Source organism: Platalea leucorodia (genome assembly GCF_965183815.1).
Source record: "Platalea leucorodia genome assembly, chromosome: 11".
In the NCBI taxonomy this organism is placed as follows: domain Eukaryota; kingdom Metazoa; phylum Chordata; class Aves; order Pelecaniformes; family Threskiornithidae; genus Platalea; species Platalea leucorodia.
Window position 1 is genome coordinate 20,416,157 of NC_138833.1, and position 21,471 is coordinate 20,437,627.

The 21,471-nt window shown below is 41.8% G+C and overlaps 1 protein-coding gene across 1 annotated transcript in view; it reads left to right on the forward strand.

The window, feature by feature from the left end:
• SGCD (sarcoglycan delta) overlaps positions 1–21,471 on the forward strand; it is a gene marked incomplete at both ends in the record, with an annotated part of 130,720 nt that overhangs the window by 72,474 nt on the left and 36,775 nt on the right. The window contains 2 exons of the mRNA XM_082323726.1: positions 7,350–7,437; positions 9,730–9,849. Of these exons, the coding sequence (XP_082179852.1) occupies positions 7,350–7,437; positions 9,730–9,849 (208 nt within the window). The remainder of the gene's footprint in view (positions 1–7,349; positions 7,438–9,729; positions 9,850–21,471) is intronic.

The window sequence follows — 21,471 nt, forward strand, 5'->3', positions numbered from 1 at the left end:
TGTGTATGTCTATCAGTTTCATCATGTCATCTGTGGTTTTCCTCATGAGTCAATGGAGTAAAAAAGAAAAAAGAATGGCAAAGAAGTCGAGGCAGATGTAATGTCTTGGAGATTTTTTCAGTGTTGTTTTTAATGTCAGTAGACATGGTGTAATTTAATTTTCAGAAGAATCTCAGCTGCAAAGCAGCTGATTAGGCATCTTGAAGAAGCAGCCACTCTCTTGAAGCACTGTGTTCATGAGATTATTACAGGTATTCTTCTAAAGAGAGAAACCCCTAGATTGCCAGAAATAAATCACTTTGAAGGATACGAACCCCCTTGGGTAGCCATCCAAAAGCAGAACCCAGTCATTTATATCTCACATCACAGACCTGCCTTCTTTGCACTTTAAAAAGAAGAGTCAGAGATGTAATTGCTTTAATGTAGCTGTGGGAAATTTATCTTTTGTTTCTATTATTTAAATGAACTTCAAGAAATGCCATAAAAGAGGGGGGTTTGTGGTGCCAGACATAAAACTCCACTATATGCACTATCTATGCCATTAAAATGTCTCAAGTTGGGTGGGACCACAGTATTTTCTGAGCTTCATGGTACTGTAAAACATCTCTTTCTGCAAATGTGACTGTACCTTGTTTGCATAGAAGAAGGAACTTGAATTTTTTGATTTTAGGCACTTGAATACTTAATAAAATGTCAAAAGTTGGAACACAGCACATCAAGTAAGCTCATGAAGTATCATTTATGTCTTTGAGTGCCAGTTGCAGGTCAGGGATGTATCAGCTCCATTACTGATCCAGGTTACATGACCTGGGCGCATTATACTTGTGAAAGTTTGCTTCCTGGAAGAAGAGGATGCAGACTACATTTTATTATCTCTGCACTGGACCTGTTGCCTCCTTCCTAAAAGCAATCATTTTTAGGCACAAATGTAGCATATATTGGGGCATTTTGTAGCATTTGTTCTAATCTTTTTGTTACCAGTTCCGTTCACGGTTTGCTTTCATTCTGCTATGAAAAGCTTACACTGTCAAATCACAAGTTTTACTAAAAAAGGGATTCAGTTACATGAACGTTATATTCAACTGTTTGAAGGACAAAGTCAAGATCAAAAAGAGACTCAGTGCTTAAACAACAAAAAGTACGTTCAAATCATATTTAAGGGATGTTTTCAATCTAGCACCTAGGGATTTAGTCACATGACTTAAATTTTTGTGCCAGAAGGCTTCTGGGCAAAATCCCGTTCTTGCTGTGGGGAGCTAGATCAGAACCAGGAGGAGGAGCTATTGGGTTTACTTGTTAAAAAGAAACGGTAATGGTTGGCTTGCAAGTCTGGCCTGAAGTCTAGATTTTCTGTTGACGTAGATGAAGCCCAGGCTGCTGTTCCAAGAGGGATCTTAGGGACAGGGTTCATTAGATACTCCCAAGTTTGTCTTCTTCACAGCCAAAGATAGATGTTGTCCAGTGTTTCATCTGTTTGCTTTTCAGGAGGTGCACGATGTCTGTACAATGTTCTGGTGAGGTTTGCTATGAGTCACGGCGGTGCCAGTTGCTTGATCTCTGCAGCATCTGTTTCCAATTCTGAAGTTTTTTTCCCCGCTTGTTTCCTCCCAACTCTCTGTTTTATGGGAGCAGCTCTGAGCTTTTCCAGTGTTGGACACTCCCCAAAGGAGTTTCTGTTCTCAAGGCAGGAGTGGGGGAAAGAAATGCATGCTCCGGGTCAGGTCTGGTTTTTTTGACTGTGTGCTTGCAGCATGTTCTGGAGATCTTTGTGGTTAGGAAACTCTGCGTTTAGTGTCATGCAGTGAGGGTATTACTGGTGCTTCCCTTTGAAGGATGAGCAAGTCATACGGGAACATGCAAAACTGGGTCAGGGATACTAATTTAAGCACGTCTGTGTCAACCGACCAAAAATGACAGAGTAAGGGTTAAAAAGTCAGCTTTCCCGGTAGGTCTCAGGACATGCCTGGCAACTGCAAAAATGTGCTCGCAGGCAGTGCTGTGTCCCAGGCAGCGTGTGCTGCTGTGGGTCACTTACGTTAGGAGGTACGGCAGAGGTGACGTTTTTGTGTTTTTGTTAGCAAAGTTTGCCATTCTTGGTGAAGGACGTCTTGTGCCCTGAAACGAGTGCTTTGTGTCTTGGTTAACGGGCAATGAATACTTGCCACTCCAAAACAGACAAAACTGTGAAACGTTGCCTCGTGCAGCTATGAGTTGTCCCTACCAATGGAAAATGCAATGCAGGAGAGTAAGTATCATTGCTGTTATTACTATTATCACATTTAGCTGCTAGTATAGTAGGACTGATTGGGCTTCAGGAAAGGAATATATTTGTTATAACCCACATGAATACTTCCCCTCTATCAGCAGCTCCTTAAAACAGCACTCAAAGTGCAGGCAAGTGAATGTGCTGCTTGTGTCTGTAGGCCAGGTGAAGGAGAGCTTTTGCCCTCACAGCGTGCTGGCTGCTTGCTTCACAGAAGATGAGCTTTTGCCCTCTGACACTCCAGCTACGTATAGAGCAATGTTTGCTTTCTGCAATGTCAGTGAGACGTACAGTTGAGCAGGAAAATGGTGCTCTGAGTGGCTTCTCCGTAGACTGCTCCTTGCCAACCTGGATTATGCTTTAATATTTTAACTTTTCCCATTACTTTGTCAAACCTGCAGGAGATTCACCATTTCCACTGTTTCCACAATCTTCACTTGCACTTACTGTGTGAAGCCTTTGAATGCACAGGATCAAATCAAAGCTACTCCTTTTGACCATCCAAATTACAAACACACTGACTGTGATGCATTATTTTAAAATTGCCTGTTAAAATTTAAAAGGATTTCCAAATATTTTTAATAATTCCCTAGAACAGTCTAAGGGCATCTGTTAAAGTATTGAATTTCCTTAAAGACAGCACTGGTTGGGATTGCTTCAGCTGCAAATTAGGGTTGTCAGTCAAAGTGCTTTTTCTGTTTTAGTCTCTGATCTAGGAGTTTTTAGCATCTCTTCCAAAGTGAGCCAAAGACAGCCAGCTAGCGAGCTGTTAGGGCTTGTTTTGCCATGTGTTTAACCTAGCAAACAATCAGTCGATACCTTTTGCAAAGTCTTCTGTATTTTACTGGATACCTCACTGCTCAGTGAGGAAACAAGCTGTACTGTTTTGACGTATTTTTGTACTTTCCACATTCTTTATTCTGCAGCATATGTCCGATGTTTTAATGTATTGAGTAGCTGTGGCAACTTCTTTTCTGTGTCTACAAACATTTGCGTTGTTGTTAAGCTATTGGGTCTGCTAATGAGGGGCTGGAGTAAGAGGCAGAATGATGTATTTACTATGTAGGATTTCCTGCAGAGGTGAATAGTGGATTCGTGGTGGGCCGGAAGTAGATAACCAGCCCAAAAGAGTCCTTAAAAGATCCCAGCCTCACCTGCCCCCAGAAATGGAGCTGCAGCTCAGAGCAGGGTGGGATCCTCCATCGGTGTCCTGCAAGGAAAATGCTTAAATAAATCAGAAGCAAACAGGAAAACATGGAGAAGGAAAAAAAATGCATCCTACTCCCATCAATGTCTCTACCTCTGTTTCTGCAGCCAAATGATCAAAGGAACCACTGGCAAGAAACAAGAATGTAAAATAGTGTCGGAAAGGAGGCGACCACTGATTTAACTGTCAAAGTTGCGTGGGAAGTTAAATCAAAGGCTGTAGTTTAGTGCAGTGCAGTGAGGTGGCTAAGATGGACATGAACTGGGACTCTGCTAACAGAACACAGTTAATGGAGGGTTGTTGTCAAGAGGCTGAAGTCATAACAGCCGAGTCTGGGCATAAAGAGCAAGTCAGTGGCAGCGTGTGGGCAGGGAGCAGCATCTGCTCTTGCAAGGAGAGGTGCGGAGAAACCTTGTTGTCGTGTTTGTGATGAGAGGAAGAAGAACAAATGACAGAGAAAGAGCTTTCTCAGTGCATCAGATAGCATGCAGGCAGTGAAATATGTTGGGTTATTGTGTGATCGGCGATATCAAATGTATTTTATCTCAAATGTGCTTTTCTGAAGAATTGGGTGGAACCTGTTGGAGAGAAACAGGTAGACAAAGAGAAGAAGATTATTTTCTCTACTTTTCTGAACCCAGAAGAATACTTAATCCAGTTTTCCATTCACTTCAGTTTTCTTTGCATCAAGTCCAAGAGTAAAATATATTTATTTCTTTAATATTATTTATCTGGAAAGATTCAGAACTGGATTGTTGCACATTATACTTCAGAAATGTTGTGTGTCTCATACTTAGTGTTATAATTAGAGTCAGACGTGCTTATTTATTGCATGCTGATAGTCTAACTCTAGGTCTAGCAAGTGTTATGACAATTTGTGAGAATATTACTTCACTACATAATTATTTTTATTGTGCCGATGATGCCATTTTGATTTGGATTTCCATTTGCTCCTGTCCATCAGAATACTTAATTTTGTGTCTCATGATAACATGAAAGTGTAAGAGAAGTGAAGGGTTTTACCCTTTCAGTTACAATTTCTGTTTTAAGAATTTTTTAATGTTTTAATTATTTTTGTTCTGTATGATTGAAGGAAGCTGGCATCATCACCAGGCTTGCAACGGAGGAAACATTTTTTTAAATGTTCAGTGTGTAAAAGATGTTGGTGTCGTTACCTTTGTAAACAGCAGATGATGGACAGAAAATCTGCAGAATTTTCAGCAAAAGGGAGTAATTTTTTCAGCTCTTTTTCATTTCTTAATGGAAGAAGAATTATGGAAATGAGAGGGGGCATTGCATTAAGTGCTTGAAATGTTCCTTCCCTGCAGACCAATAAAAACATAAGTCTTCCATTAGGGAAATTTAGATTTTTTGAAGGCTGCATGAATCTGAGCTCTGAATCAGTGAATGAGATTACTATGCTAGGGTAAGCGTTTCAAGGTCTGATTATGTATTTTAAGTTTTTCGTAGGTGGATACCAGCTCTTAGCTTGTCTTGTAAGACTTCTTTGGAACAACTTTTTCTGTGCCTCTTTTTACATTAACCACTTGGCTTATCTTGTAATACTTCTGTAGTGCAATCTCCTATTATGCAGATCAGTAACAGAGTTTCAAAGCCATGGGGACCGAATGATTTTTCTTACCTGAATTTGGACTAGAAGGTTTCCTGGCCTTTTGAAAACACTCTAGCTACTTGCATAACTCCATGAACAAAAGTCAAGTCGTGAAAGTGAAAAATGTGACCTGTCTGTGCTTGATATGGCATGTTTATAGTGGTTATAGTCTCACCTATGACTATAGATTATGCAGATCGTAGCTATCTGCCTTTGATAATATCCTTCATCTGTAAGTGTGAAATTAAAGTGTAGCAGTAAACTGCTGTTGCTGGGGGTGTTCAAATTAGGTCCCTGATCTGGGCTGTGGAGAATTAATACCAGAGCAAGTGGGTATTCGAATGAAGCCATCTTTTTTTTTTCTGTGCTATTAACCATAAAATAGTAATCAACATTAATTTCTAGGTTCTAGAAGAACACAAATAAAAATGAATAAAAAAGAGCAAAATCATTACCAGTCATTACCACTGCTCCTTCTAGCTTATTAATCGTATTTCAGTGTCAGATACTATATTACTGAAGCTGTCAAACCCATCACAGAGGTATATAAGGATGATTTGTCCTCATTTAGTGTATGAGGAGACAGAGACACCACGAGCTTCTAAAACTCGTCCAAGGTCTGGAAATGATTAAGTGGAATTCTTTCTTTTTATTATTTTGATTTAGTTGTAAATAGTCTGAATGTAGCCATAATGGTCTAGTTATAATTGATCAAACAAATCTCATTTCTCCCTTTTTTGCTAAAGGGCTGATCCCATGGGTGCATGCAGCACAAATAGTTAAGGCACCGAATGTAATTATTGTGAATATTTGTTCACATGTGGGGCTGGTTTTGTTTTATTTTTTTTTGAGGTTTGTTTTCTGCAAACACTGCTGGGAATTGTTTACCAGTCACTGGAAGTGTTCCTTGAAGCTCCAGTCCATCACAGGACTCCCATGAGTGCATGCCTGTGCTCCTGTTATATTTTATATGCAGGCAACCTAGTCCGTCTGCCATGATCCAGAAAAATGGCATCAATGCAAGTATTAGTTATGTTCCTTATAAATTCAAGAGGCAAGGAGAACATGCCTGACCTACACAATCCTCCATCCCCATCCTGATTATTCATTCCTAATGGCAAGATTTTGAAACACTGGAAAGAGACTTTGGTGTAGGAAGTACATGGACATAAAATTTTCAACTCCTTGCTGATTTTCTGGCTGTTTTATCCCCCCTACCAATCCTATGGCTTAGTCAGTTGATGAATTTAATCAGCTGCCTGCTTTAGACTTTATGAAGAGATACTGGCAGTGAATTTCCACCTTGCACATTAGATTTTTGGCTGATTTATGTTGGGGTCAGCCTGTGCTAGTGCCTTAGGTGGCTAATAGCCCCTGAGAAAGCAACTGTGTGGACTGGGGCTGCCTGTGGAAAACACAAGTTCCCGGGTGTCTTGGATATGTTTGCACACAGAAGGAGCCAGATGGTTTTCTCTGTGGGTTTTCTTTGGCTTCGCTCTGCGGGAGAAATACCTGAGATGGATGCTGCCAGGTAGCTGTGTGGCTCCTGTGTGTTAACAGCTGCTCTAACTCTTCTCTCAGAGGTATATTTAAAGCATAAAAATGAAAAATGGGCAGAAATCTGTGTGGTCAAGTGTGGAGGGGGGAAGATTTCATGTCTTGTGTATCTCCAGACCTGATGGGACGAGTCTGGTCCCAAGTTGGCGTCCCAGACTGGAATGAGATGGTGGTACGTGCAGATAGTTCATAAGTGCTTTGAGACCAAAGGCACTTACTACACGTTAATAAGGTTTTCTCATTCGCAGCCCTTGGGCACGGCTCACCCACGTGGCTGTGTGGTACGCAGACACAGTCACCTGTTGGAGTCATCTGAAGCTGTGTGTGACGTTGCAGATTTGACCCTGACATGCACTGCTGCAGTCAGCCACCCTCCCAAAACACCATGACCTTCGGGAAGCTTAGATCAGGTCCCATATCACCCGCACATTTTAAAATAACATGTTGGTTGGCTTATACTGGCAATAAAGCTAACCATCCCTAAAACAAGGCTAGTCTCTGGGACATTATCTGGGCCAGAGGTGTGGACTATGGTTTTATCCTGGACAATAAAAATTAATGCAGGATAGCCTGCACCTCAACCATGCGCCCAACCTTGGGGCCATTAACAGCAGCGCAGCAGCATTAGGCAAAGCTCCAGGTGTCCAAAGCAGGCTGGTCTTGGGCAGTCATCCCCGTCTCACGTGCTTGCTCTCGTGGTCTCGTTCCAGGGCAACCCACTGTATTTCCAGTCTGCCAGAAATGTGACAGTGAACATCCTCAATGAGAAGACTAAAGTCCTTACTCGCCTTGTAACAGGTAAGGAGGGGGAAAGGCTGCGTGGAAGAATTAAGGAGGGATGAAAGCGGGTGTGTTGTGGGATGCTGCATCGGCTTTAGCATGCAGGAGGGGAGCTCAGGTGTCTTGTGAAGTACAAATGAAAACTTCGCTCCACTTTGTAGAAACAAAGCTAGAGACATGAAAGCCGTGCTGGAGAGGCAGCTGGCTGGTGCTTTCTGATCATGAAGCAGACCATCGTTTTCATCTGAGAGCCAATCCAGAGACAGAAAGGTTAGTTGTACGACTTCAGGGTCAAGAAGAACATATGCAGGGTGACATTTCTGTTGTAACAGGCACAGGCTTTTCCTGAGACACTTTTAACTTGCCTGACATCTTGGGAACTCTGCTGATTAACTGTGGCTGGGTTGGGACGCTTTGCAATTTAGAGCTCTCTGTGCCCTTCTGCTAATGAAGAATGCTCTCGTGCTCCCAAGCATGAGTGTGTTTGATGGGGAAATGGGTGTTTCATAAATCCCCATTGCACAGCAGCCTTTGAATGAATGCATGTGTAATTTGGGTTGAAAGAGCCTAATGCATTATATAGTCAAATATATAATCTATATGATATAGGATAGATATTTATTTATTGAGATTTATCTAGGGACTGGGAGAAGTATTGCCGTGTGGCAGAGCCAGTAATCCATAAACATGTTGTTTCTACGTGAGACTGGGTTGTTTGGTTTGCTTATATAACATCTTGGCCTCTAGTCACAGTATTAAATAATTAAATATGCAGCTTCAGTAAGCAATGATTTAAGCAGCACACATGAAAATTGCCTGGAGGAAGGAAATAAATTCAACCCCTAGCTCCCTGATTCTCACATTCAGAATGAACGTGTTTGGTTTGTTGGCTCTCCATATATTTTCAAGAGCGTATTTGGTTCACTTAAGCACCTCCATTTCACGCGTGCTTGGGAGGACGCAGTCAGTGACGTCTCCTGGTGTGATTTTCTGGTTATTGAGCTCATTTCTGTGGTGGGCAGCGTCTTTGGTTTCAGAGCACAGCAAAGACGTGGTCCCATGTCGTGCGTGCTGCAGTGATGAGTAGGGAGGCAGTTAATTAGCAAGATACAAATCAAACTTAAAGCTCGAAAGGACTGGATTTTCTCAGAATGGCTGCTAGATTTTTAAGTGTTTCCAGAGATCTCAGCATAGCCTCACTTTTCTGTTGTGCAAACCATGCACGCGATTCTTTCTGTGCCCTGATGCCAACACAGATGACCTGTGCAGGGAAACACTGGGTATAGATGAAGTCTGAACCTGCCTATAAGAAAATACTGGCTTTCAGGTCTTATTTCTCTTGCCTTTTGAGAAGTGGGTCTAGTCAGGAGATGGCCAGAACTAATGCGAAGTCCGATCACCTGCCTTGTGCAGTAGCATATTCCAGGGAGGCTGTGGCTTGGGCTGGGTTGCACAGGGCTGTTAGATGCTGATTTGTCCGAAGTTTAGCCTAGGTCAGGTAATAGAGGAGTCTGCTCTTTGCAGCCTTTGAGCCACAGACCTGCACAGAATTGCTATTCAGGCAGCTGGTGTTTATCAGGCTCCACGACAAAACGCATTGCCAGAGGCTTTCCAGCACTGCGGTGCACAGCAGCCTGCAGGAGAAGCAGCAGAATTGAAATAAGAGCTACGAAGGCAGGTTTTGCCCGTCTAAAAACTTTCAGAAACGTGGGAGACTGCCATTCGTCTTGGCCTGCACATGGTTGAAACGGTCTAAAAGAAAACATTTGCTTCTGTGGTGGTGTTTGTCTTTTTTGTTTGTTTGTTTTCAAATTGGACTGTGCATGACACTGATATCATTTTAATCCAGGTACAGTGAACAGGCAGAAAACCAGGCATCTTTTACACTGCAGCATCAGTCCAAGCAAAATGTACTCGGGAACCCTTGATGCCTCTTACAGCTGCACCAATACACTCAAAGCATGGCTGGGTATATTCATTGCTATTTCACATGTGGGTCTGTCTTTTTGTAAAAATTTCCCAGCTATGCCAAGTTTAATGGTGATTTTATGACATACATAAGCGTTAACAAAAACATAAGTAGAAATAGTTGAGGGGTTGTTATTTGGGTAGAAAACAGTGCCCTTTTCTAATGAGAGATGACCCTCTGAAAAGCACAAACCTTCTTGTTTGATGTGTCAGATGCAGGCTGTCAGATGCAGAGCTACAAGGACAGTCTCAGCAGATGGGTTTATTAAATGTTTGAAGCTACTATGTGATTTTCTTACACTTCTCACTAAAAGATTGTGCTAAATCTCTTCTTCCCTCTAGGTCCCCAAGCAGTGGAAGCACACAGCCAAAAATTTGAGGTGAAAACCCTCTCTGGAAAATTGCTGTTTTCTGCAGATGACAATGAAGTGGTGGTTGGAGCAGAGAGATTGAGAGTTTTAGGTAAAAAATTATTCACTAAATCACTGTTTTAATAAGCGCCTCTTCAAGTTTTGGAATAGTTTTGCCTAACTTCCCTTCGTGCTTGGGTAAAGCTTCTTTTGGAGATAAAGCCTTTTGCTGTCTTTATTGCTTTGAATCTTCCCCAAGCAGATAATGGCCAGGAGTTTCTATCTGAGGGGTTTTTCAACTTGCACAATGTGTTATTTCCGCTGCAGAATAAAACTCCCCTGGAAGTGGTTTGTCTGGCTCAGTGAAGCAACTTTAAAACCAGTTTTGGAAACTGAATAACTTTATCTCTTGGGTCTGGGATGAAGGACAGTGAGGGATCGCTGTAAGGATGCTTCCATGGCTGCAGTCACTGTGCACAGGGAAACCTCAGGCTTCACATTTGTGATCGCACCACTTTCACCAGCTCCGCCTTCATTCTAAAACAAACAGCAAGGAGGAGACCTGCAGTGAAAAAGCCAGCGTGAATTAGGATCTCATACTAATTCTCTGAACAGTTTGGTGTCCGTTACATTAGTTGTCTTTCCTTAGCCACATGCGAGAGCACATTGTGCATCTCTGTGCCATCTTCAGCTATGCCGTGGGTGGGTTAAGCACCCTGTGCACGGGAGCAGAGGCCAGCCTTACCAATGCCTTGCAAGACAGAGCGGGCAGCTCGAGCCCTCCTTTTGCTGGTGCGGGATCTGCCTCCCCGGCTGTCCTGCCTGCTAGGCTTTACACCAGCAGTTCCTAATGAAAACTGGGGTTACGCTTTGAGTTTGGGGGGTGGGGGTCCTTTATTGTTTGTTTTGATTTTTTTTTTTTTTTTTAATTAGAGAAAAGGAAGTTATGGTAATTGTAAAATTTTAAAATGTATTTGATACTTATATGAAATTACCTCTTAGGAGCTTGAATTCTCTAGCTCCTCCTCTTTGGTTAGTCTAAGATTTGCTCGTGAATGTTTTCATGTGGGACCAGACTGGGTAGCTCAATATTGCTAGCAGTAAGTCACATAGCAGTGCCACTGGTCTCTGTGGATGCACGGATGCCTGTTTTCTAATGGCTTGATTTGGATGCATCTGTTTGCTCCAAATTGTTCCTTACTTCTCCAGTAAGCTCCTAAAAACAGAGAGACCAACGAAGGAGCTTAGAGTGATATATAGTATTTTTAATTATTATTATTTCTACATATTACATAGCGTATTATTAGTATATTATGTATAATCTAAAGGAGCTTAGCATGAGCGCCTCAGAGTCTAGCCATCATGAATGGGACCTTGTATGCAACCCTTAACATTTTTTGTTACCTGTTGTCTTGCTATTCTAGATGGTTCCTGTGTGTAGACAAGCCAGGTGTAGCTCTTGGAAGGTCACTGTTGTTACATACTGGACTAGTTCACTCACCAGCTGCACAAAGTTAGATGAGTTTTATAGGGTAAATGTTGAACTTCACAAAATTAACAGTATCTTTACTGTTAAGCTAAAGCTTAAAACTTTGAAAAGGACCATTCGAAATTCTTGCAGTGTTACAGAGCTGGGGAGCGTTTGTCACAACCCATGTTCTACCACAAATCTCCCTTCCCACTGCACCCTTCAGAGCTAATTAATTGTGCAGTCTTTGTGCCAGGTAGATGAAGTCAGGAAGCAACAGTTTTTAAGTGTTTTCTTGGAGACTTCAAGATGAGAGCGATTTGTATCATTGGTTCTCCAAAAAACATACAGAAACTTTTCCTTACAAGTTGCAAGTACTCCTTTTCAGATTACATACTTACAAAAATATTGCTTTTTATTTACTTTGTATTTGGAGAAACCAGCAATTATTTTTAATAGTTATTTTGAGTTTCTGCCTTGTTTTAGTCTCCAGAATAAACAGCATCAAAAATATTGCTAACCACTGTAGTGCACTTTCATTTTTATCTGCAACTGAGCATTTCTTGGGGTTTATTTGGCTTATGCAGATCTATCAGAAAAGAAAAGGTAGAATGATACCACTGGTGATGTTACATGGCGAGTATTTCAATGACCTTGAGCTGAAATGCTTTCAGAGTTCATGCTTGGCTTTGTTTTTCTCCAGCTTTGCTTCCCCAATCTAATTTTATCTCCAAAAGTGTTTGCCATGGCTGTTTGCCATGCTGGGAAGTGTTATACCATATGTTCGCATTTCTTCCAGTGTTTTTTGTCTGCACTTGAGGCTAGTCCAACTTGTAGTACACAGACAAATTCCTTTGATCGTTTTTCTGGTGTATGGGATCTCAGGTGCTGTTGGTATGTGTCTGCTGACACCTATCTACGCTATGTAAATAATCTCAACTTGTCCTTGTTATTGCTGAACACGTACTTGTTACAGAAGGAAGTGTATGTCTGCAATCTGGCATGAAAGTCGTCTCACAGAGGTTAGAGCAGCAGTTACTGGGCTTGTGGCTAGCTTTTAATCTCGTAAATGATAATTACTTTTTTTCTTTGTACGCTCTTCAAAGTTGGTTCTGAAAGTTTGTTCTACAAAGTAGTGCTGAAGCCTTGTAATGAGAAAAGAGGTGCTTTCCTTTTTTGAAATGGACTCTGCTCTGGGTAGCTAAAGGATTTTCCAACATTAGCAAGGCATTAAAAAGGGAGGAATACACAGAATTATGGATTAAAACAATACAAGTAGGACATGTGCTGCATTTGATGGTGCTTCAAAAAAATTGCACAGCATGGGTAGTGCAGATTACCAAATGAAAGTGCTCTTTTGGTTGGTCCCCTCTGCGTTTCATGCACGATGTAATTTAGAGTACTTCAATGATTTTATTTGATTTAGTGAATCCAGTCAAACCTGTTGTCATAGGAGAGATTGGAGGATAATGGGAACTTCTGTTTGAGGACAAAGGCAGCCCTCTGAGCCCTTTGGCTATGGTCAGCTCTGATAACATCTACACAACCTTTCCCAGACACAAGCACAAATTCCCTCTGCCTTGCTCAAAGCCAGGGAGCTCAGCAGCTGCATTGGTCCAGATGACTCAGAAGCAGCTCATGTTTGCCTACAAAAAGTCATGTAGAAACTGAGCCTTGTGCCAGATCTGGTCTGCTCTTCTTCTTCCAAGCTCATCTGCCGGTGCCTGCAATTGCCCAGCCATCTCCTCCATGCTTGTGGTGGCATTGGATGGCAGCACCACGTCACTGTTAGCACCACTTTCTTTTAGAAGTTTCACTCCTGTAGTATTTGAGCACCTCATGGTCTTTTAAAAGATACTACAGCAAACCTCGGAGCCATTCTCATTCCTCAAAACCATGACTCTGGTCTTGCAAGGCTTAGATTTTGAAGGCAAAATCTGCCACGTCTCTGCCCGATAAACAGCGGTACGGTGCTGCTCCTGGGGTTGTGTGTGGCATAACGTGCAAACTCCCTGTGTTGGCCGTTGCCACGGTCAGCAGTGTACTTTGGCAAATACCATGTAGCTGCAAGCTGATGCCTCTCTGGATGTCCTCCGTGGGCTTAGAAACACATACGGTCTGTGTTATGGGAGATGAGTGAGCTGGTCCTAATTGAATTCATATGTGGTACGTCATACAGCGGTTCTCCTTCCCCCCTCCTCCCTCCCTCCAGAAGTGAAACGTGTTCGGCTCGTCTGAAAAATGATGCATAAGAAATACTCTTTAAGAGCATTAAAAAATAACTTTGATATATATTAATTACCAATTTCATTTAATAGCATATTGAACATTATAGCATTTATAAACAAAAGACAATCATAAAGCATTATTCTGACTGTTAATTAGCTCTATTTATTCTCCAGATTAGTTTTTAAATATGCCCTCTAGATGCCACTTGATACTAATTAACAGAGTTACATTATTATCTTTACAGAAAAGCATTTTTAATTAAATCTAAAGCAATTTAAATTAGCATAAGTTTTTACAGAAATTAAACTCTGGTCAGATGCTTAATTTAGTCTTATAAGACAACCTTTGATGACATGCCAGTGTCAGTTCTCCCAACGCCTTGACATCTTTTTTGGAGATTATTTTTTGAAGTTTGTTTTCAGGAAAACTTGCCAGTATACTCCGGTGTTTAATATTTATGATGGATTTAACCAATTTTTTTTAAGACTAAATATTGATGGGAATCCACATGCATTGCAGTGAGCTGAGATAAAAGCGCAAAAGACGCCTTCCTGCAGCTTACAGGCTTTTGCAGTCCTGGGTTTTGAGTGGTGGAGGAAGGTTGGCGTGGGAGGTAGGATTGCCTGGGCTGGATGCTGTCCCGTTACAAATCAACCGTGCTTTTTTAACTACTCTTAAGATTAACATTTTGCTTTGCAGTAAGGATAGGATTAATCATAAAACTGCAAGGTCCCTTTTCTGTAATAGAAGAATACAGGGATTGCTCCCAAATTGCTCCCACTCTGGGAAGATGCGCCTCTCACTTGGACATTTATACTACCGTAGCACAAGCTTTTCTTCTAATATAGCCTAATGATAAAAATTTGGCTAAAGCCTTTCCCTCTGGCAAACCCTAAGTAAAATAGCTGTATTTAGAGTGGGGTAAGAGGCCTTTCACCTCCCAGTATAAAGACTGCAGACTTCTCTACAGGAGGCGTGTGACCCACCCACCACACATTGCAGTCCTCCCCAGCAGGCGGCTGGCTAAAACGTACCTTTGATCTCCCCATCCCCTTGCATGCCCTCCCTTCAAATAATTACCCAGTAGCTCTATTTCTGCCTCGTAGCTTTTTTCCACTGTAGCCTGTTCCCTCTGGGCAATGAACCATGTGGAGCATGCAAATGCTGACCACAGGTTAGACTTTCAGGAATGTTAGTTTGGGAGCATTTTTTGTTCTAGTTTCTCTCCAGGTGCCTGGGAATGCACCTGAAAAGAGGAGTCAGCTGTTGAAATGTTATTGCACATTTATTAATAAGTTTGGAGTAATTAATTCCAAGGCACATTTCCAGCATTTTATTTATGAGCTGTATATTAAGGACTTTAGAAATTTAGTGGAGGAACACCAACAAAAGCAACATAGCCCAAGCTTATAGTCGATGAGATCACTACATGATTGTCTCATAGAAAGCTCTTTTAAATGCAAAGGTTTGGGTTGGGGTTTTCTGGTGTTGGGGGCAGAGGGATTAACCTGCTCTGTATTTGCAGAATACGAAGTGCTGGGTTTCATTACCCATGGAAGGGTTAAAAAAGCATTTTCAGTGGCCTTCACTTTGGACAAGAGGAGAACACGATTTGGTATGAATGTGGTGAACTAATATGTCTGTGTAAGCTGGCTGAGCTGTCTCTAAAGCTTCACACCTACAAACATTTTCAGGGAGCCTTGTATTAGCTTGATCTGGAAGGAACCGTGCAGAACTGTGGCTGCAGTGCCAGCCTGGTTAAAGGACTGCTCACATTCCCTCAATATTACAATTTTAGTAGCTTCTTGGCATGTGCTTTCTAGCTTATGTTTGCTGCAGTATTTACAGCAGAGTAACTTTAATGAGTGCAAGAGTAGTTATATTTCATGAAAATAACCTACAAAGCTATTTGACTGGTACCAGTCATTTCAGAGGGTGGTGTAAGCTAGAAATTTAACAACTTCCAGGAATTACCACCCATTTTTGCTGCATGCACCCTTCTTCAGAAGCGATTATTTATGGGTCAGGACATGCACAGTTGCCCTTTACAGCAGCCATTATGATTTCAAAATGGCATTGTGCTGATTTGTTTGTGGCAGAGAGAACAACTGTTGTAGCCAAGTGTTGAAATCAGGCCTGGTCCAGAGAGGAAACTGAGCTTTCTGGCCTCACCATTGAGTCTGTTGCAACTTTATGCCTGAGGATAAATGCCACGCTTGAATCTTTGAATCTTTTGTACATTTTCCTGAAAAACATGTCCTTAATACAGCCTGAGGTCAGAGGCCTTTCCCAGTTCATCCAGTTGCAAATGAGCTCCTGCTTGCTCAGGCTGCTTCAAAGGCACCTGGAGGTAGCAGTTGCTCCAGAGCTCCCTTCTGTGCTCTTGGCAAGAGACCGCACTGCTCACGAGGCTTGGACAGGCATTTGACCTTTTGCTGAAGATGTATGAACTTCTTTAGGAAGCAGCTACGAATATTCGCTACGCACTCCCTATAGGTAATTAAGCAGTAATACTAATGCGATCCCGGAGCAATTGCCAAGCTGTCGTGTAGTCATTGGTCCTGCGGAAAAGGGACAGAGAATAAAATGAGGAAAGTAGGGAATTACGCTGACAAATTAAGATACCAGGTTTTAGCACTGGCACTAGCAAGACTGGAAACAGCCTCCACTGTCTGTAGCATTCAGTCATGGAAATGGAGTTTCATGAAATTTCCCTGGAGTCATTGCAGAGCTGTGGTGCTGGAAAAAAAAATACGTTTAGCAAAATTAAGGAGCAGCAGGGGAAAAAAAAATATGGTTCCTATCAGTGATTAAAGCCACAAGAAAATTTTTTTTGCTCTCAGTTAGGAATTGTGCTAGTGCAGTATCACCGTAAAAGTCAGGTGTGAAAAAGTGATTTAATCTGTAATCAGCAGTGACAAAGACTTAAAAAACTATTTAGAAAAAAAATATTTGGTTGAATTGGGCGGGGTTTTTTCCCCAGAGGCTGGGGTGGGATTTCTGGATGCTTTCTTCCAAATAAAGGGGTTTTTTCCCATTGTATAAGGAAAGAAATTTAAATGACCAGATCATCAGCAAACATGCAATTCTTGAATGAATGCTTCTGCTTTGCTGCCTTGAGGGCAATAAGCGTAGACACTGTTGTCCTTTCCTTTTAATGACGAATTCAAATAACATTGCCCTCCTTTTTCAAAATCCACTCATCCAGATTGTAAACTTGTCTTTTGTTGGAGGGAACAATGTGTGTCGGGAGGGAGATATACTGAGAATTTTTCCTTGTGTTTGCTTTTGCTTCAAAGTACGTTCCAGGCAAAAAGGATAGCATTTATGTAAAGTGTATAGGCTTCTAGTCCAGGCTGAAATGTGTGTTCAGATTGCGTTACGTTAATCCTATTTAAGGAAAAAGAAGAATCATCCACCATCAGATTAATATTGATTAAATGTCACAAGGATTATGAAAGAAACATGCTGTACAGTTACCAAACACTGAAATCAAGTTTAAAAGTGTGGCAGATTTGTATTTTATTTCCTAAGTGTCTTCCACAACCTTCACAACCTGATCTGTTTGAAGCTCCCATAATATTCTCCTTGATAAATTTCCACTGTGTATTCCTACTTCAGGTGCTCTCCTGAGTTTCTGTGCAACTTTGCACAAGAATGCCAAGAGCAGCTTCAAAGGAATTCAGTGATGCCATTGCTATTGTTGAGCTGCAGAAAAAGTGTTGAAGGACCCCAAAACTAGTCAAGAAGGAAATACCTAGAGGTCAGCACAAGTTGTAGCAACCTTTCTTCGTATGTCTTTTCTCAGTTGGGATGCAAGCCCTTCTGTTCTTTTCTGTTATTCCCTTTATATTTCTCAGACATTCAACCACTGAAGCTGGGCTGTTGAAGATCAACGTGTGTCTACAGGCACATACATCACTAATGACCCACATGCTCATCTTAGAGCCTGCAGCTCATCTTATTGTTTGCAAGTTTTCTAGCTTAGAACCAGGATCCATTTATTTCTTGGGACTATTAGTCAGATAACTGCTGCTCCTCCACCCGGCAGAGCTGGAGATGCTGGAGTCACAAGGAGTTCCCCTCTGGCCTAACTCAACCACAGCCCTGTGCCTGAGGGTTGACTCACTCCCCATCTGCATACAGTGCCAAGACCAACATCTAAAAGATTCTACATATATTACATTTTTATTATAAACACCTTTGTTGATGCTGCACATGGTTTCATTACATAGATTGCCCTTAAAAGAACAACGCCTCAACACTTTGATAACGAAGGTAGGCAGACAGACCTTTGCAATGAACTATTTTTATAGTATCTTACAAAGAAACATGAATGAAGCTTTATGGCTTTTGTTCAGTGCACTGGCTTAACCTAGCCATGCTATTATTGTCGGGCCCTGAAATGGAGCTCTTATTGATTCCAGATTTGATGGGATTCAAGGGGAGCAACAGCAATTACTGTGTTCATCCATTTAAAAACATAGATTAAGGCTGAATAAGGCTTTTAAAGCTAGGAATTAAAAGAAGTGGGCACAAATCATTTCTACCTATAGTGCATTGGATTTACTTCCTGGACATCTGTTTGCACAGACACAGACACCTTTCTGAGACTGTCACATATTACCCTGATGAGACCTACAGAGAAGAGAACTTCATCAGATGGGTGTTTTCCTGAACAAATTGCTGAATGCGTCCTGATCAATAATAGCGGGAATAGAGGTAGTTTATGGAGATCACCAGCACGCTATACATTGCCTCTTGACTTTAGCTAGAAAAAAATCATAGCAAATCCTTCTCCTTCTCCCCTCATTTGCACAGTACTACATTAAGGCTGGGCGCTAAAGAGAAGATACGCTTAAGCCAGCTTAATGACCAAGTTCATCACAGGACTCTGAGACCCCAATTTCATTATAAAGCAGTGATCTACAACACTAAAGGTGTTCTGTGGGTCTGGAATTATTACTAAAAGAATACACAGAATGGGAAAGAAATGTGTTATCTAGAAAGAAAAGAAAAAGGAAAGTGAGGAATAGCTAACCAGGTGCATCTGCACCTGAGCGGAAACCTGATTTCTCTCCTTCATGTTCTGTTCGCCCCCAAGTGCTGTTCAGCTGATTGCCACCTACCCTTGACAGCAGGAGCATCAATCATTAGTCTAAAAATACCTCTCATCGCATTGCATCTGAGCACTTCTTCTCTCCCTTCCAGCTGATAGCAGTAGAAGCCTAGAGCAAGTTTTGTGCAGAGGGAGCAGTATGTGATCTGTATCTTGTCACGACGGCTGGAGCCCAGTTCTGGCCAGAGGGAGCAGGGATGGCCCTTGCCTTTGCACCAGGGAAGGTGCCAGGACAGTGTCATGCAGCTCAGGTACTTTCGCACTTTCCTCTTGTTGGATTTGTTGCTGGTTAAGAAGATGTACGTTCCAGCTGAGATTTGCTCCCTTCTTGGGGCATTTGTAATGCATCTCTCCCCTGTGGAGTTGCTGGCATCCAGCCAGCGTTGAGCTTATACCAGAGCCTTTGCCTTGGTGGGGTGTTCGTAATCTCCTGGTCTTTTCTCACAAGGCTCATGAGATTGATCAACCAACTCCACATTTGCATGAAGAGGGCTAATGCTTCAGAAGGCACTCCAACAGGAGACTGGCAGACCAACATGCACGTACAGAACATGATGCTTCTTCTTTGTTTCAATGCGAAACCGGGATAAAACATTTTGGTTTATGCTATGCCTTGGATTCATGTTGCAGAGCAAGATGATTTCTGTTCTTGCATGAAGTGAACACATATAGGGGTCTTTGGCATTTGTACCCTCACGCCTTATGCACTAGAACGGGAAAAAAAGCCCTCATTCTTTGAGTGAATCTTTATGGTGATTCAAAACACTTTAGGTAGATCCTGTCATATGCTTTATAAGTTCCTGACTGATTGTGTGGAATTAAGTTATTGGGCAGAGAACCAGCTAATGGAAACACATTGATGAAATCATTTTTGAGGGACATTAAATGGAACTTAAAATAAAGCTGAAATGGCTTTATGGATTTTTCAGTCAAACTGTTTATGAACATTTATCGGTGGTAAATTACACAGTGTCGGAAGAGGGAATCAGTAGGTATGGCTTTTAATAGAAGTCGCTCTGATATAATACTGTGAGAAAGAATAATTTATTGCCTAGGGATGTACAGTATAGTATGTTTAAATACAAATTATATGATTGTTTTCTTCTAACTGTCTTTGGCTGTTTGCAGGTAAGTTATCCTTAGCAGCAGCAGAGTCTCATAAGATAAAAAAAATATTTTTAGTCCTTTGCAATGAAATTGAAATTTTGTGTTATGCATTTTGCATGGTAGATAGAAAGTGTTTTAATAACGGATAATTCAGGAAGCAGAAGCTGTGTTGTACAATAATAAATCTAATTTACGTTGCTTTATACTCAGTAAAGGGAGAAGAGGGATATAGTGGCTTTGATTGAGAAGGGAGATTGTAGCAGCTAATTCTTGAACTGTTGGAGCTGTGCATTAATACCATTGGCCAAACCCCATCATTCCTCAGGTAGAGGACAGTGAAAATAAGAGTAGGGGAGTGCAAGACTAGAAGGCACTTTCTGATCCTGCAAATCTTGTCCCCTGGTTTTGAGATACCACAGCTTATAGTCATGAATTTGTCAAATCTGTTAGATTGTCTGTCCCATCTAACTGAAAAGCTGCTCCCATTTTTGCTCCTCTTTTGGCTGGAAAACACTTACTTTTCTTCCCAAATATATCTGGGATGAGTTTATTGCCACTTGCTCTCATGCCAACATTGGCCTAGAACCAGGAGTTCTTTTTCCTTGATGTTATTTATCCTCCTAATGCATTTATATACAGCATTCGTATCCTTCCTTAGCCATCATGCTGCTAAGCTAAAAAGCGAAGTCCTTCCAGTCTTCTTTTGTAGGATAGACTTTTTCTGTTCATGCAGTCCTGACAGTATTTCCTCTCTGTACACTTTCCTCACTGGGGATGAGCTGGGGGCTACATAATAGTTCAAGGATTCACTGATGATTCCTAAAATAATGTGATTTTTTTAGTGTTTCTGTTAGACTTGCCTCTTGCTTTTCGGTGTAATGTCATGTTTGCCTTCCCTTTGGCCCTGTCCCGCTGCCATGAATCATGAGTAGCACTTTATCTTACCCAGCACCTGGATGAAGTCCCCTTTATCCAGGGACGTTCCCATCCTGGAAGCATCCAACATGGAGAAGTTGTTTTTACTGCTTTCTAAGCACATGACCTTGGACTTCACATTTTTGAATTTCACTCTCTCTCTCTCTCTCTCTTCTTCCACTCCCTGAGGTCAAACATTTGTTTCTCCATGACATCCCAGTTCTCTGCAGAGCCAGAATAGCCCAATTCAGTGTCAACAGCACATTTCCCTCAAACTTTCCTTCCTTCTTTTGCCAAAGCCTTTAGTAAAACCACTAAATGAGGTTACTTCCTCCAGCCTAATGCCTTCACTTTCAACACCATCCAACATTGATGCTATCACAGCCTGGCTAGGGACTTCCACAGGGGCCAGGAGCCAGATTTTGACACAAACGTCCAATGTAGTTGCATCTGTCCAAGGCAGTTGTTTCCATACGGAGGCACTGCAGGAGCTGCCGAGACTTCAGTGTAGAAGAGAGAGGGCTGGTGGGAGTGGGCACATTTGAGGTCTACAAAATTTCCAGTAGCACAAAAAGAAAAGGATGGTTATTTACTGTTTTTCACAGTCCAAGGCAGAACAAGCATTCAGTGAAATGATCAGGCAGCAGGTTGAAATCAAAGGAAAAACTTCTCCAGAGTATTTAACTCATCTGTGAGCCCCCTGCTACAGAAATGGGGACACTTAAAATGATAATTAGGTGAGGTGAGGAAAGCTTATCCGTGTCTCTCCAGTGGCTGGCTGACACGGCCAGCTCAAGGAGTCCCTCAGCTGCTGACAGCCAGAGACAAGGGAGGGATGTCTCAGTCCTGGTCCCTGGGCATCCCCTCGTGGCTGATGTCCTACTCGGTGACAGGGA